The sequence below is a fragment of the Triturus cristatus genome, chromosome 4_2, assembly GCF_964204655.1.
Source record: "Triturus cristatus chromosome 4_2, aTriCri1.1, whole genome shotgun sequence".
NCBI classification, from domain to species: Eukaryota; Metazoa; Chordata; class Amphibia; order Caudata; family Salamandridae; genus Triturus; species Triturus cristatus.
The window spans coordinates 364,826,700-364,843,795 of NC_140586.1; the positions used below are offsets into that span (position 1 = coordinate 364,826,700).

The 17,096-nt window shown below is 45.7% G+C and overlaps 1 protein-coding gene across 2 annotated transcripts in view; it reads right to left on the bottom strand.

The window, feature by feature from the left end:
* The window catches only part of LOC146833896 (carboxyl-terminal PDZ ligand of neuronal nitric oxide synthase protein-like), a 1,023,200-nt gene that overhangs the window by 139,845 nt on the left and 866,259 nt on the right, over positions 1 to 17,096 (bottom strand). For both annotated transcript variants that reach the window (XM_085601806.1, XM_085601805.1), the window contains exons 8-10: positions 16,598 to 16,762; positions 14,847 to 15,012; positions 13,194 to 13,343 (exon numbers count right to left, since the gene is read on the bottom strand). In XM_085601806.1, the coding sequence (XP_085457932.1) occupies positions 13,194 to 13,343; positions 14,847 to 15,012; positions 16,598 to 16,762 (481 nt within the window). The remainder of the gene's footprint in view (positions 1 to 13,193; positions 13,344 to 14,846; positions 15,013 to 16,597; positions 16,763 to 17,096) is intronic.

Consider the following 17,096-nt stretch of genomic DNA (forward strand, 5'->3'; position numbering starts at 1 on the left):
CTAGTTCCCTCACTGTAACTTCTCTCTACTCCCTGGTCTTGCATGCACCCTCCCTCCATATTTCTGATCCAATTCCTGTCTTTCCCTCTTCCCCTTGATTTTGTCTCCTGGTCACTCTGCCCTTTCCTGCTACCGATTGTGTCGTGCTGGTCAATGGCCACACTGCAGAGCGCTCAAACATCCTCTTTCCTTGCACATGAAGTTCATCCACCCCATGTATTGTGAGTGCATTCTTGGACTTACATTCCATTCAGGGCCGGACCTAAATCAGATTGACCGGGACAGTGCCCTGGGCGGAAAGAAAATTTGGTGTTTTTTGAATAGGCAGTGTAACATCTGGCGGTGTGAGGAAGATGAGAGAGGGCAGGGAGTTTATGGCGATCTTTTAATTATGATGAGGTACATTAAGGACTGACTTGGACCCAACTGAGACCAAGTGGGATGGACAAGCAGCTGTTTGAATAACATGAAGACAGGCAGCTCACTGCTGCGCCCCTCGGAATGTTGGCGCTCCGGGCCTGGGCCCAGTTCGCTCATGCCCAAGGTCGGCCCTCATTTCATTATAAAATAAAGACTACAACTCCCATAATGCAATGGAAAAAGAAGCTGCACTGTATGAGCTACTGATACATGGACCAAGGGAACCATGATAGTTATTCTATGGCAGGATGACCCTGGCCTCAGACACAGTGGTTCTCTCTATCCACTGGTGGTGTGTGGAGTATTGCCGGGGCCACTATCCGTTGACAGAGAAAAGACGCTCCATTGCTGACCATGCCGCGGTCACTGAAGAGAGCGAACCTTGGTTTGGCTGAAAGTCTGCAGCTTCAGTGCCTTTTATATACCAGGGATTTGAGTGTAATTGGGATTTGAATATCTGGGATCCGTGTACAAAAACTCCAAATGCTTTGGCATTTGTTACGGCCTGTGCTAATTTACACAAAATTGTTATTTAGAAACACATGTGGCTTGTTACTTTGACGATCACTTTTTGTATCCTCCAGATCTACTTGACTTGAAAATAAATAAATGACTTATTTTAGGTGACAAGCAAAATACTTGTCCAATGCCACAAGCTGAAGGTATCCATTTCAGCTCTTATGACCACACTGCCTTCCTACTACCGGCTTTGCCAATATACAGGATAAGTCACTACCTCGGAACCCATCCCCCAACCACTATATTCACCCCTTCACGTATTTGTGTAATTGCGGGTCCCACAATGTTCACAGAAACCTTAAACAACCATAAAGAACTCTGTTCACAGTACCGGAGTACATGGTACAAGCATAAATCTGATGACAAGGCCTACATCAATCAAAACAAATCATTCACCGAAGGGCATCTATGCTGCAAAAACACCATGGTTCATGTCTAAGAACAGGGGATCCATCAACAAACCATGATAGATCTCTAACAACATCTAAAAATTCCTCAATCCCACCAGCACCAAACCACTCAGTCAGTTTCCAAACATACATTCTCAAATCCAAACAACAATGCCATAGACAAACACAGTTTACAAAAGGTAAACACTTCTCACTTTTTCTCCTTCCTTTTCAATACCTTCGACAACTCCCATCATTGTCCTATGCTTTTCAAGCCCATTCATTCCAGAACAACCCAACACTCTCCATCATGCTCTCTGCCCAGCCAAAGTCTCAAATGTATGCATCCAAAGCCCTCCTTCTCAAGGAATGCACCAACATCATTTCAAACCATACACACTTGATGGAATTTGTGGAAGAGCAGAGATGACTGGACAAATCTCAGTTAGGGTTCCGAACACAACATGGAATCGAAGCTGCTTTGGTCTCGGCCACGGACTGGATTAGGCGATTAGTGGATGAGAAGCAAGGTGCAGCTTTGGTCCTTCTGGACCTGTCCGTGGCTTTTGATAACATCTCCCCCTCGTTGCTGATTGAGCACCTCCAAGACATGGGCATTACAGAACAGGCTTTGGCCCTACTGTCTTCCTTCCTCAATGATCCCTCTCAGAGAGTACTGCTCAATCAGTTCGACTCCGAGGTTTTTCCTTTTCCTGTGGGGTGCAGCAGGGCTCATCTTTGAGTCCTACGCTTTTTAACTCATATGTGTCCCCACTTGCTGCTACATCATTCGTGCCTCACTTCAGCTGCCTCTAGCCAACATATCACATTGATCATTTTTCGGTCAGCTTCCATAGCCTCTTGCCCCTGGGTTTTAATTTATGAGTAATTTTCTAACATGCTTGCACGTCACTGGCAGCACAGTGTATGCCATAGTATGCCAATTGAAATCATGTTTTACAGCTCGTGTTGGGATGCAGGAAGACACCATGTCACCTTGCATGGCCTGATTGTTTGGTATTTCTCAATAAGAGTAGGGTCACTAATTGTTTTCCCTTTTTCTCTCTCCCTCCTTTCTTCTCTAGCAGGCATTTTTTATCTCAAGCATAAATGGTTGTGTCCTGATGGTGATGGCACAATTGCTACCAGCTTCTGGCTTATAAGGAAGTTAAAGATCTTTCTGTTCATCCCCCTTTCTGTGCGAAAGCAGGTTGCACTAGGCTTGGTCATGTCCAGACCAGATTACTGTAACTCTCTGGACCTCTACCTGGACTTGAACATTAGCACCCAGGCAAAACTTCAGGTGGCACAGAATGCGCTCGCCAGAGCCCTTCTTTGCATTCCTAAGCGCTAGTAAGTGGCTTCAGGACTGGGTGAGCTGCATTGACTCCCATTAGGAAGCGCTTTCTATTTAAATCCATCTGCATTGGTCTTAAAGCTCTTCACCTTCTGAGCCCTGCCAGGATTAAAGCTATGTTTTATCAGTATTTTCCAGGTAGAAACCATCGCTCTGCCAACTGCAACCTGGTCATCGTACCCAGGGTCCGGAAGAAGAGATGGGGAGACAGAGCCTTCTCAGTCGCCAGACTTAAGAACTTCTTTCCTCAGTCTCTGACTTCGATTATTGAACATCTGCTTTTTAGAAAGGCTCTTAAGACCTGGCTCTACACTACTTAGGCAGCTTTCCCCAAAATGAATTCGGTCTGATTGACTCTGCTCAATGTCAGATGACCGCGATTACAGCGCCTTGATGCCGAAGTGTAAATGTTGCACTTTATAAATGAAAAATCGAATCAAATAAAAATTAAATTAAAAAACCTTTGATGAATAGCCAACTCTGGACGATCCATATCTAGGAACTGAAAACCCACCACTAGGCTTCTAACAAAATCAAAGACCCTAAAAACGTGGTAGTCTACAAACTTTTACATATTGTCAAGTTTGACTACATAGTGGATGACTGCTGTGGAGCTGTCAATCCAAACAGAACTTCGACAAAGCCTTGGTCTCGGCCGGAGATGATATTTTCTCCCCTACAAGCCAACAATTCCTCTAAACGTTGATCCTCATAGATCTATCAGCGTTCTTTGAGAGTGTCATCCACATGATCTTACGGTCACACTCCAGGTGGCTAGTGCAGTCAACAAGTCTTAACTCTAAACTAATTCAGATCTTCACTAAGTGGGGAGAACAAGGGATCCACTCACGGTCACCCTTGTATGGCTAGGCCTTGTCACATACTTTATAGTCATTTACCTTTTATAGTCACTTGATGACTAACTCCTCACTAAAAAAAAAAAAAAAAAAAACACCTTCACCTCAACAGGGACTTGCATACCAATAGGTAACCTCCCTTTACTAGCCGGATCTCAGTTACATTTAGTTAAATTTCACAATTTTAGTTCTGTCTTCATTGAAACCCTACTGTGGGGTCATACATACAGGCTGAAGAAAAATCTCTGAAGGAGTGCTTCTCTTACATGAGGAAATGAGTAGCTCAGGCTCTTCCCTACACAAGGTCTCTAATCACACGTTCCAAGAATTGCCAGCATTCAGGAAGAGAGGGAAAAAGATAATTAGCAAAACTGCTCACCTCCTTCTGCCTTCCCCCTTCTCCAGCATCTAGAGTACAATGTCTGAGCTCCATGCCCACCACTTTTAACTAGTTCAAACGCCTTTGTCTGCTTTATTGTGTATGCATTAAAAACACTAACCTTTCACGCAAGAACCTTGTTTTCGAGGGCACTGAACAGGGATGTTGGGGTTAGGATTCCCTGGTGTGCGCTCAACTGTAATGCACTACTGACTAAGCCTGTAGGTTAACTCTGCTGTTTTTTTAATTATTTTTTTTGTTACTTTCTTTGTGCTGGAATGTGTTGCCTTCATTGCACATTTGCACTATCAATGGCTTCATTGCACATTTGCACTATCAATGGTCACCACAGGTGACTAAAATATAATAAAAACATGTAAATGTTAACTATGCTCAAGTCCCTAAGTAATGCTTTGGTGGCACTGTAAAAATAAAATATTTAAAATGTTTATCCTAGTTGCAAAACATTAAAATGAACTCCGCAAACAGGGAAATTGGGCTGTGCCACATGGGGAGATAAAGCTTGGTGGTGTACTGACAACATACATACATATATATATATATCCATCCAATAACAGTTGCTTATGGCCCAGCCAACTTGAACGAGGAGTAGGTGGCGAGGTAGCGAACCTCCAACATTCCATCCAAAAACTAATTACGGACAGTAAAAGGTTCCCTGGCACAGTCAACACAGTACCGCCACTCAAATCGTTGTTCAGCGTATATTTATTCAACACTTGGCAACAAATAATCCCCAACGTGTCTCAAAATACTGTGAAGCCCTAACTGAATATTAATGATGACCGGTGTGGGAGGGAGTAGATTTGTGGGTACAGTAGAGCTTGACCAAACTTTATCTATGACTGAAGAGCTGTCCTTTAAGACTTAGCATTGGAAAATGTAAATAAATGGGCATTGGATGATGAAAATAGTAAACCCCTTACATTGATCTAACACTTGCATCCTATAGTAACAGACGTGGACTTGGGTATAGTAAATATACACTTACGTTGATGATGTAGCAGTAGGCAATGCAGTGGATGCTAGATTTTTGTAAGTCGACATTATTGACCGCTATCTAGAGCCATGCTGCTGCTGGAGGTCCTCGTCTACAACTGATGAGATACCCCATCAAGCTCTAGTTTTGGGAATAGTGCACCGACGGACATTGTTGAAGGCTAGGATGTGTCTATTGATGACTGATGAGTTCCCGCTAGTATAGTGAAAGCAGTGGCGACTCGTACAGGTAACGCTGTGGGGCGGTGAGGCGGGCGCGTGGGTAGTGGAGATCGACAGACTGGAAAGGTGAAAATAAATAAATAAAACCACTTACCTTGCGCTCGCCGCACTGCCGACCCGGCGGTGACGAGCGACAGGTAAGTGTTTTATTTATTTATTAACTTTAATCTTTCCCGTCGTATGTCGAACTCCACTACCCCTTCACCCCGCCCCGCCAACCGTCCTAGAGCGTTACCTGTGTGAGCCGCCACTGAGTGAAAGTTTTTATTGTCCAACAAGCCCTTGTATGGTATCCAACTCCATTGATCAAGTCTATAGCTGATTAGTCGATCTGCCTACGTTATGTTATGATACGATACACCGGCAAAGGTGTACTAGGCTGAAAAGCCGGGGCGGCCTGGGCAGCGATTAGGTGAAGAGCCAGGTTTTCAGTTTCTTGCGAAATTCAAGAACCGAGGAGGTGGCTCTGATGTGCCTACGCAGTGCTAAATTCGCCTTTTCTGTGACCCCACATTAAGATCCACTCAGCATTTTCAGCACCTCCACCGTTAGCCTCGGCGGCGCGTAGTCCTTCGTGCTTACTTCTACACAAGTCACGGTGCAAATTGACCTCATTCTCCCGACTGAACACAACGCTCTCCTCCAAGAGGCAGTGCTCGCGGCTCGCGCTCACCTTCGCTGTCACTCACCCCGAGGTACTCTTTAGAGCTATTGCTTCCCTCTGAACTGCACAAATTGCCCATCGATTCCTGGAAATCCAGCCGCCGCCACTCAGGACACAACAAAAACCCCTGGAACCAATTAACCAACAAGCACGGCAACCTCAAGGGCGGGCGCGCGCCCTTTCCGCTCTCGGTCCGTGGCAGCAACACAACTCACGCCGACCGACAAGCACAGTGTGACTGAATTTTAACGTCCCTTCGTTTTGCTGTGATTACATTTCAACATGTGTGGCGCAGAAGGGGCCGTAAACGTGATTCGATTACTAGCACCTGGCGAAGCAAGAGCCCGTTGGCACTTATATTATGTTAAACTATACACGCCAAGCAAAAAAGACACATAGATAGCCGCTCTGATATTGGACTGAATTCGTCATACTTCAGTTAAAAAAAGTAATTTTGGAGCCCGGGTTTGATGCACGAGACATCGCCACATTGCAGAGTTTATTCCCAATCAATGAAATGAAGGGAAAGGCAGCAGTGAGAGTGCTATTTCTGTCACTTTTACAAAGCGGTTGAAACGGATTGGGATTTCAAAGCGCTGTAAGAATCCTCTACAGGTGAAATAAGGCCCCCCTAAAAAACCAAACAGAAGCCTTTTTGAAAAGTGACAGCATTTCTGATGTTCTCTGGAAGCGTTTTGCTAGGAACCGCTGCATGACAGAGACAAGCGTTGGCAAAGCTGATAGGTGTGGATTTAATGTGATGACACATGCAGCATTAGCACATTAGCGCGAGACCGGCGGGAGGGAGCCAGCAAGAGTGGGCACAGAGGGCTGCGGTTGTAAAGTATTCCCTCATGCAGGTCAATACAAGCGCTCCAATGGAGGCGGAAGGTGACACCCTAACGGCAACTAGCTAGGCGGAGCCACGACGTGATTGACAAAGTCTCAAGCCAGTGGCTAAAAGCCGCTGGGTTAATAAAGCCAATGATTGATAGGGGGAGGACCCAACGTGCACTCTACCAATCTTGTTAGCAACGGGTTTGACAAGCCCTTCCAGGCTTGTTTAAATGAAAGAACCCACACAGAGTGGTGTTCATTCTCCAGCACTGACTTACAAGGGCCAGATCCATGCCAGATTTTCATTATTTCCACACAAGATACATCTACCTACAGTGACTGTAAATGGGTATCTTGCATATTTTAAGTTACATTCTTTGTTTGGCCCATTAAAAGTAAACTGTTTTGCCTGAACTTGGGGCCTAAGCGAGAAGAACTACGGCAGACATCATTAGGGGCCTAAAGTCTTTTTAAAATCAGCGTACAGAGCTCACCCATAGCCAGTTAGGCACCATCCATTTTTAAGCAGTTCCAAAATTTGTGAGCTCCCAGAAGAATCCTCGAAAAAATGCCTATTAATCTTTACAAATGAATTTGTTTTTAGTACAAGTATTGACTTGCCTTGAAGGCTGTAATTTGTGTAGCACGTATCCATCAGTAAATGTGAAATTGCCGTGCAACAGATCACTAGTCCACAAAAGGAAGTTTGCTTGCACTATACACACTGAAAATGAACCACATAGGCACCTGTACCTGGCCCTTACCTAACCATTGCTGCACACAACTCAGTTCTACAGCATTACTGTATCAGGTACACGGGGGTGCAGCCTTTTAATCTAAGAACCCCAGTTCGTACCAGTAGGAGATTTTAATTTCCAAGAATGCCACTGGACCCCTAAAAGTACCAGTGGTGACTAACGGACCCACCCCCCCCCCCCCCCCTCAATACCAACTACCAAGATATTATCGAGGCAATTGTACATAATGAACTACAGATCTTCTTAACCCTACATCTGCCTGTCAAGCCCCAGGCCACCGGCCTGAGAGTAGTCTATTGAAATATCATTTCTCAGCTACACTGGTTCAGTTTGAAATTCTTGCTCATTGTCACAGAATCCTCCATATTGAGGCAAGCCTCCACCAGCAGGCCCTTTAATAAGGTTCGTTATTAAATTCACCGCGTGGGTGGTAGCTTGTGTTAGTCGTTCTGATACTATGTGGAGGCTTTTATAATGTTACCGTTTCTTCTTTAAGGATTTTATGAATTTTTATGTTCTTCATTTGTATGCATTTTACGCCCCAAACTACTGGCATAAGGCAGGCCCATTAAAAAAAAAAACCAATGTACCCAGACGCTAAAGAGGAAAATGGCCAGCTCCAGCGTTGCTCAACTTGAAGGAAAAGTAAGAGGACATGGTACTAAATGAAAATCTGTGAATATTAAATACAAGTTTACTATGTGATCGGACCAATCTGATCAGGAATTGTTCTTACAGACACAAAATACAGCGACTGGGAGAGCCAAGCCCCATCTTGCAGCCACTGAGTGGCCATATCATGAACGCAAGATCTGGCATTGGCTATGCGGTCGTCTTCTGTGCATTTCTCCTATAACTCAACCTGGAAATACACCTATTTAGAGAGACAACACTACAATGCAATATCACCCACAGAAATCAGCCTTCCACCACGGCGTGAAGTCCTTGCTCTTCCACCACCAACAACAAAAGCACTTAAACTTATCGAGACTCAAGGGATTCTGGGCATTATCACCTGTCTCCCTTCACTTAACTCAACCCAATGTGAAACAGAAAGCAACAAGTAGAATGGACATTCCAGAAGAAACCGAGCCACTGAAGAACACCCCAGGACTGTTCCAAGCCAGATTGAACTCCATGCACACTTGGCATGTCTTCAGACCAAGACCAGTAGCTCCAGAGACGCTGAATGTGACCATTCACGTGCGCCTCCCCTAATCAGCCTAAACTCAAGTGATGTACTAATGGTCAGAGTAAGACACCAATCTCACAGGACCACTTTTTGTAACAACATTTGTTAATAATAGACTGTCTGCCGTAGGCCCGGTACTGCACAAATGCACTACTCGAGTTATAATGTAATGCAACGTGATTTATAAAGCACTCACATACCCAAGAGGGTTTCCAGGCGCAGGATAATACACAGGTCTGATGCTGTAAGCTAAAATAACTAGGTTTTCTTTCACTTACGGAAGCTCAGGAGTGAGTTACAATTCATTAAAGCTAAGGGGAGAGAGTTACACAGTTGAGGGCCCAGGTAAGCAAAGGAGCGGCCTTTCATGTGGGTTAAACAAAACTTCGGTACAGAGAACTGGGTTTGATTTGAAGATCTTAGAGTGAGTCGGCTGGCAGGGAGTCACCATTTCTGAATAAATTGAGGTCCTGAGCCAAGTTTGGCATTAAACATAAAGCATAACGCTTTAAAGCTAATGCGCTTAGTAATCCTCAGCCAATGCAATTCCCGAAGCAGATGGGAGACGGAGGCAAATTTAGGTAAGCGGAAAAGCAGCCTAGCCGCCGCATTTTGTACCACCTGGAGGCGCTGAACCAGAGTCTTGTTTGTGCCTAGGCATAACAGGTAACAATGGTCCAGTCTGGATGTGATTAGGGCCTGGACAACCGTTCTTTGTGCTGCTAAAGGTATCAGCCAAAGACTCTTTTTCAGCCATCTGAGAACTGTGAAGCAAGTAGCGGTGACTCTAGCCACTTGAGATTTAATGGAGACTTATTATCCATGAGAACGCCCAGATTTTTCCCCAATGGAGACGGGGTGGGCACAGGTACCATTGGACTCCGGGCAGTGTCTAAAACCCCATAGAGAGGCGTTCTCACCCACGATCATGACCTTCGTCTTATCCCCATGAAGTTTGATTATAGAGCTTGCGAGGCCAATGATTATCATAAACTTCTAAAGCCCTAAGCACACAACCATGTCCCAGGTTGGAGACAGAGGTGAACTGCACCATCAAGAGCTGTGCCATAACTTATGAGAGATTTTCTAAAACATAACAAACTTTAATCATCTAGAAGCTCAGGGTCAACTGGAAAATTGTAGAGGTCTCAGTAAAAAAAATAGGTACGCTAAGCTATGACCCGATCTTCAACAAAAACCTCAGAGTTCACACACTATAATCCATTTCACCATCAGAACCATGCCAAAATATTCACCACCTCATTACCACAAAAATCGTACTCGTCACAACATCTTTATCCATAGAGCCAGCTCAGCTTCTTAGAACAATACTCTTGATGAGACCACAGGATGCTCCAATCCATGCAAACATGCACTCCGTCCTGACCTTGTTGGGCGGTACTGAGACTTTTGTCACTGTCACAAGACCTTAATTTGTGCTCCAGAATTGTGCTCCACAAGCTTTTGACAAGCGCCACCTCCTCCTAAGCCACCGTCACTGACTGATCTCAACAATAGACTTTCAACAGATGGCTAAGTACTTCCTGCATTCAGGCGAGCCGTTAAAACTCTTCCCTTGAAAAAGAAAAGCCTGGCCTTTTGTGACTCCATTGGCAAAATGTTTATCTGCAATACCTACTTCATTAAAGACTTGATTACAGTGCAGCCTCCTACACACATCAAACACCCATGCACTCCCACTGCACCTCCAGTTGAGTATAAAGCCTTGCACAACACTGATAGGGCCATGACCTACCTCCTTTGCGATTGGCACTGTATTGTGGACCAAGGCAAGGAGTCAGTGGAATTCCTGCTGATCGTGCCACCGCATGTGTATTCTTAGATCACACAATGGCAGTTCAGACTTAACAGCAGGACCGTGGTCCTCTGATCTTCCTGCACCACTTGAACATCTTGGGACTGAAACCTTTCTCCAACCACAGCACTGCTGCTCATATGGTTCACCAACTTTAAGCCACGGCAACTGTGGGTAGATTACACAAACCAATATTCCTACCCTGGAATAAGCATCCAGAGGTCCCACTCGGACAATCACCGAATTCCTGGGTGAGTGCTAAAGGGACGGAAGGTCATCCTTCTGAAAGAGGAAGCCTCACACACTAAATTGTGTCATGCTTCATCATTGGCAACCTCTCCCCTCCCTGGTAGCGCAGTACCATCAGGGTGGACTCGACCTCCTGTTGGACTCAGCGTAGGAAGGAGTTCTTAGATAAAAGCTACTGGATAACAGAGTGATCCGGATCGGTGAGTTAAAAATACCTTAAAGTACCCCGGCTAATTGCCTTTATTGGTGGGAACAATAGGTAAGATTAGAAACTGGTGTGGCGGTAGTTTGAGGGCAATGGCTCACACTGCTACAAAAGCTAGGACAACATGCTTCTGTCCACAATAGAAGCTGATACGGGTCTGGGGCATTGCTCAGGGCCAGGGATCCCCAATTTACTCTTGGAGGGCTATATGCCTGGATTCTTGGTGAGGTGAAATGAAAATGTATTAAGAAAAACACTAATGTGCTCAGGTGAGTCTTACCCAGCGTGCACAATGAGAATAACCCTAGACTTTAGGGGATACTGGCTTCCTGGTCGTAGAGAGAGACGGTGTCCTTTGTAGTCACACATTCGTCTAAAGGTATTCCGTGCCTTTTCACCTAGACAAAACACGCTCTCCACTGCTGACCCCCACTGACATGTCTCATTATCCGGGTTAGAACTACTTGACAAGTCATTCCAGCGATGAAAACTGTCTCAACAGTCCTAGGCATGGTGCCAAACATCCCCATCATTGCAGTTCTCCATTCGCTTCCAGATCAAGCAAGGAGCAGATTATGACCATAATATTTGATCATTATTCAGTACCAATCGAACATCTTTTTACTTGCATAACATCTCTGTTCATCAACCAACCAGACAGTTCTTCTGCAACAAGGATGGAGACTCCTAAAGTCTAATCTGTCACAAAAGAAGACAGGTAAGGGGCTGCGCCAATTCAGTACTGGAAACCTGAATTTAGCTCTCGGACTTCCTAACCAAATAACCCTTTCTATTGTGTAGTGCCCCTCATCTAGTGCAATGCTGCACGCATTGACATCTACAGTTATATGCCCCATAGTAAAAAATGCAGCAATGCTGGACGTTGCCTGTGGCTGTTCTCAGAATGACCTCTCGAATGTAGGGGCCCAACCTGCAGCGTGTGAAAAGCATAAATATGGACATTAGTGCACTGCTGCGGCGTGCATCAGGGATGGTAGAGTGATGGGCATCAACTGTCCTATAGACCTTAAAACTGCATGCAGAGGTTTCTTATGTAATGCAAACATTCCTCACATACAACTGAGGACAGTTGTGCCCTGCTGCCCACTACTTCTGAGATGGTCCACTCAAAGGTTTGTTCCTTGATGGTCAGGCGATGCTCTGAGACTTGACGAACGAAAGCATTGTTGTCACCCATAAAGAAAGGCAACTCCATAACTGACCTAAGAACTTCTAGCTGCCACGGATTAAGGTCCCCTTTAGCCACTGGAAGTTATCTCACAGGACCTGCAGATGCACTCCACAGCACAGCAAGGATGTATTCCTCTGAAGGGACTACAAGAAAGTAAATGCAGGAATACATAAACCTGCATTCTACTCCGAAGGTCTGAGAGGCACTCACGCCTTTTACTCTCGCTCATATAGCGCGCTTGGACACCAAGAACCATTTTTCCCTCTGTTAACAAGACCTGGGAATTAATGGTTTTGCACCAATGAAATTACAGTTTGCAACATAGTGGCAAAATAAATGAGGACATGATATTAAACTAAAAAAACACAAACCGATACTTCCTCACATGTTTGAGCCATGGGGAAAACTTGACACAATTCTTGTTATTTTGAAGGGAGCACAATATTGCCTTAATCACTGAATGGTATCACCCAACCCGTTTCTGAGAAACCTTCCGGATACGAAGTAGCACAAACAGGGTCAGGCTAGCATCTGCTTCACTGCTTTTGGCAATCCATTATATTATCTCTGTGATGGCTCCAGAGCCACATTAGTCAAGTGGGAAATTGCTTTTTGGTCCCCAACAGGACACTGTGATTATGAGCCCCTAGTATTGGGTAAGAATCTGTCCCATATCAGACATGTCACAACCCTACAATACTCTCATGACTGACTCTTTCCCGGCTTTCCTGACTCAGAGAGGCATTTGGTCTGTGAGGTATTCTTTCAATTCCCTGAACTCTCAGTCTTTTCTTGGAGAATATACCATCCTCTGTGCACCCCAGTAATGCTTACTGCACCTTAACAAAGTCCCTTTTCAGTTGTGCCTATACTGCAATCTCATCTTCCAGGCTATCTCCCATCATCTGCTTCTGCAGGACATTCATTAGGCGCACGGGTTCCTCCTGAGCCCAGGAGTCCCGCTCCTCACTCTCGTCTGTGTTGGACTCGTACTCTGAGGCAATGCCCGACTCCCGGAACTTGAAGAGCTCCAGGCTGCCAAGGATCTCGTCTGGAGATTCTTGGCAGTCACCAGGCAGAAAATGGAAACACTCCAGTTTAACTAAGCAGTTTCCAATACCTAAGGGACTGCTGAAGGCTTGGGAGAAGTCGGTGCCATCGTTCAGCTGCGGCAGTGGGAGGTCCTCTGGACGCGGCGTGGTGCGGTCGCACAGCACAGGAAGGACGTTGGAGCGGAACGTGATCTCCAGCAAGCTGTCTTGAGATCCCACTAAAATGGAAGACACGAAAGAAAAATTAAGAACATCCTAGGATTTTAATCAATAAGAGTAGAATGTTAAAGTAACAAGGGCTCTTTGGCAAGTCAAATGACATCAAGAGATCATCATGGTCAATGCTGCTTAACTGTAGCCAACTCAGGCATGCATGCTTCAGCAGTAGTCCAAAGGAATGAGTGACCCTGTGGAGTGAATACTACAAGCTGAGTAACACAAGGCATTCCTTCAGTGCAGGGCTGTAGCCACTAGTGCTCCAATCCATAAGACAGCTGGGCTAGAGCAATTGCAGGGCTCCAGTGTCCTCGGGAGCGGCAAGAGAGGCCGCTCCCTCCAATCCTGGTTCTTCTCTCATGCTGCTGAGAGCAGCACCAGGATTGGTTAAGGCAGTTGGCTGGGGCCCATGTCAGACAGCAGCAGGAGGAGGTGCAACGAAGAGGAGGTCGTGTTCAAGGTAAGTGTTTTTTATTTTTACCCTCCACGCATTTACCTGCTCCACCAGTCACCTTAGATGCGAACTGTGATTGTGTGTGTGGAGGGTATAGTCACATGTACCTAGTTTCCATCCACACATTCCTAACAACCATATGCCTTCCCACACATTGAATCACTGAAATACTCATTAAACACCCACTCACCATTACTCCTGCGTCCTCCGTACACACTCACACACGTCCTCAACTCGTATTCCTCATCAGACTACCCCTGTGCTCTTGCAACCACATCACATACCCCAGCATCCACCCGTTCTCTCATACACACAACCAACCATCCATGTGCAGTTCATGCTCATCCCTAGCATCTGTTTGCGGTCCCTGCAGGCTCCAGGATTGGATGATCTAAAAGGCGCACCTCAGCCCGCATGACACTTCATACACAATCCTCTGATATGTGCACCATCAATACACTGACCTCTCACCCATGCTTCAGACACAAGACCCAGCACTGCTGTGTCCTCAACACATAACCTGGTGCCAATGTGCCTACCACATATCCCCTCCATGCATTCTTGTAGCCCTCACAGAGATTTATGACACCTTTTGTCACTCCTACATCTGATTAGTATGAGCTCAACAACAAACTGCTGCCACACATTTGCATGATAAACATGCCTGACCTACACTGCTGTGTCCCTCTGATACAGGATTACTTGGTGCAAGATATCACATTTTTTGCTCACAAATCTTGCTAGTTTTTGGCCTTTTGACGTATCTGACAAATTACCAATGACTGTGATCCTGACTGCGTCTTATGCTTGCTTATATAACACACACATATGTAATACTGAGAATGCAGTTCATGATTTATGAGCCTGTTTGACTTTCTCCAGAATTTTTGGGGAGTTGCAGAAGGTTCTCTTCCTGTGGGAGCATACAAACACCCCCTGGCATCTATCCTGCATTATCCTTGGCCTGGAAGAAGGACTGGTCTCTGTGCCCTTGCATGACGTCACACTGTGTACTGATCCCAGGGCCTATGAAGAACACTGTAGCACTTACTTGTATTGTGCCCCGAGAGCTTCAGCTCCAGCTCCTGCACTTGTTTGACCAGCAGGGAAATGTGCTGCAGCATGTCTTTGTTCTGCAGCAGCAGCTGGTGCACGCGGGCCTGCGCTTCCAGGCGCGCGGCCGCCTCGGCTGCTAGCTGGTCCTTCAGCAGATGAACCTGTGGAGAAGGACAAGGAAGATAATTAGAGGACTTCTACAGGTGGCGCGGAAGATGAGGATCATTATAGAGTGGTAGTGATGATCGACCTCATTGCAATGACAGGATGTGGCTTAACGGCAAAAGTGGACGACTTTAAAGCTGGGGAACCGGGTTCAAATCTGGAGGGAGACTCAAGCATCCTGTGATTGTAGGCAAATCACGTAATCTCCCCGTGCCTAACAATGAATGTGATCCGTCTGCAATGCAACTGGTGCTCATGTAAAGCACTCTGATACCTTTGGGTCGAGTTGGAGCTATACAAAACCGCCAAAAACATATGGAACCCTTGCCATCTGCACTGGCAACATCTGTGCAGAAGCCAAAGCCTCTTATTATCATTACATTTTCTTGATCTTTTTGAATTTTTTAGATCATGAAGCGGTTTGGCAACCAACGGGGCAGCGTAAAAGTTAACACCATGGCCTATGCGGATGATTCGGTAATTCTTTTGATGACCCAGTTAGGGCTTTAACAGCCACTGCACAGGGTTGTGGACTACTACAAAATAAACAGTTTGGTGATTCATGGTTCAAAAGCCACAGTTATGTGATTTGGTTGCGAAACACTAGGGCTTTCCATAGGAGATCGGTTCCACGACTCTAAAAGGTGTACCCTGGTACCCATATTTGGGTATAAGTGTAGATAACAGGATACATTGGAAAGCACAGTTAGCCAAGCATAAGTACAAGAAGCAGTGACGTTGTTTCTGTGATTGAGAGATTCTCAAATAAATAAGGCAGCAGAGCCATTGGACCCTCAATTGATGTAATCACGCGTAAACATTGTGGAATATTCTAATATCTGTGTAGTTGTGTTGCCTTGGGCTATAACTGTTGTTAAAGGCCCTCTAGCTCGTTATATGTCCTTGCCTGTGGGTCAGTACTTAAGTTTCTCGGCCATCAACAACCGGTATAGCCCTCCATAGTGGGCTACAATACCACATTCTTCCTCTGTCACTCAAACCTCAAATGGAAATACCGTACAACTAACCCCTGATTCACATTCTAGCCTTAGTTAGACTCACTGTGAGCTGCGGGAGCTTGGTAGGGCTTACACAACTCACACACATCAATTTCCTTGCACAGCAATTCAAGGTTTCAGTAGGCGAGCGTGGCACTAAAACACACACTGTTTCATCACAACAGCAAGGGAAGGGGCAGCCAGCCACACAGAAGGGCTCAGCATAGCAAAGAAAGAAAGGGATGCTTGGGTTTAGGATTCCAAAAGGAGTAAAAGTAGTGCAAAGACAAAATACTAGCTGAAGAGGATGTTGTCTGCCTAGACCCCACTGTGTGAGGGACATGTGCGTTGTGGCGCTTGTTTCCTAAGATGCCCTCTCCTACTCATGGAGACTTCATGGCTAGCCTGGAATCCTGGAAGCATTGCATGAGTCTGTGCATTGGATAAAGGATGTTAGTCAAGGTGCGGAATGTCTTCCACTGTAGTAGATGGCGCCCCGGCTCACACCGATCAATTGAAATAGGCATAGAACCCTCAAACAACAAATAAAGCACTTCTCAGTGTAAGGGTGTCAAAGAATTACCTGTGCCACGGCCACTTGCGTCTGCTGCTGCTGCTGTTGGAGCTGCTGCTGCAGGAGCTGGATTTGGTGGTGCGTGGACAGCGGTGTGCCCACTGGCAGCGGACTAGAAGCAGGTAGGAGCATCTTCGGGGATGCCGTCAACATGTTCTCCTGGCACTGCAAACTCTACAAAAAGGAACAAACACAAGAAATGATCAAATGTGCTGAAGCAAGAGAGATGTCACTGACTCACATGTGTGGAAGGGGTTCAACTAAAGAATGCCCTGGGCTCTGGACACTGCAAACACACAAGAAGAGTCTGAAACACACCTCATCGCCGTGCATCTCTATACTGGACAACATTGCCCTTACGTACGGTTCTATAATACTTTTTGTTAGATTATACAGGGAGCCCAGTGAAAGTGGTACAAATTAAGGGGTGCTCTACCTGTGACTAACTATGGAGTTACGCAAGTTCGGACTGTACTCTGACTGTTAGCTAAAAGAACTACCACCAATA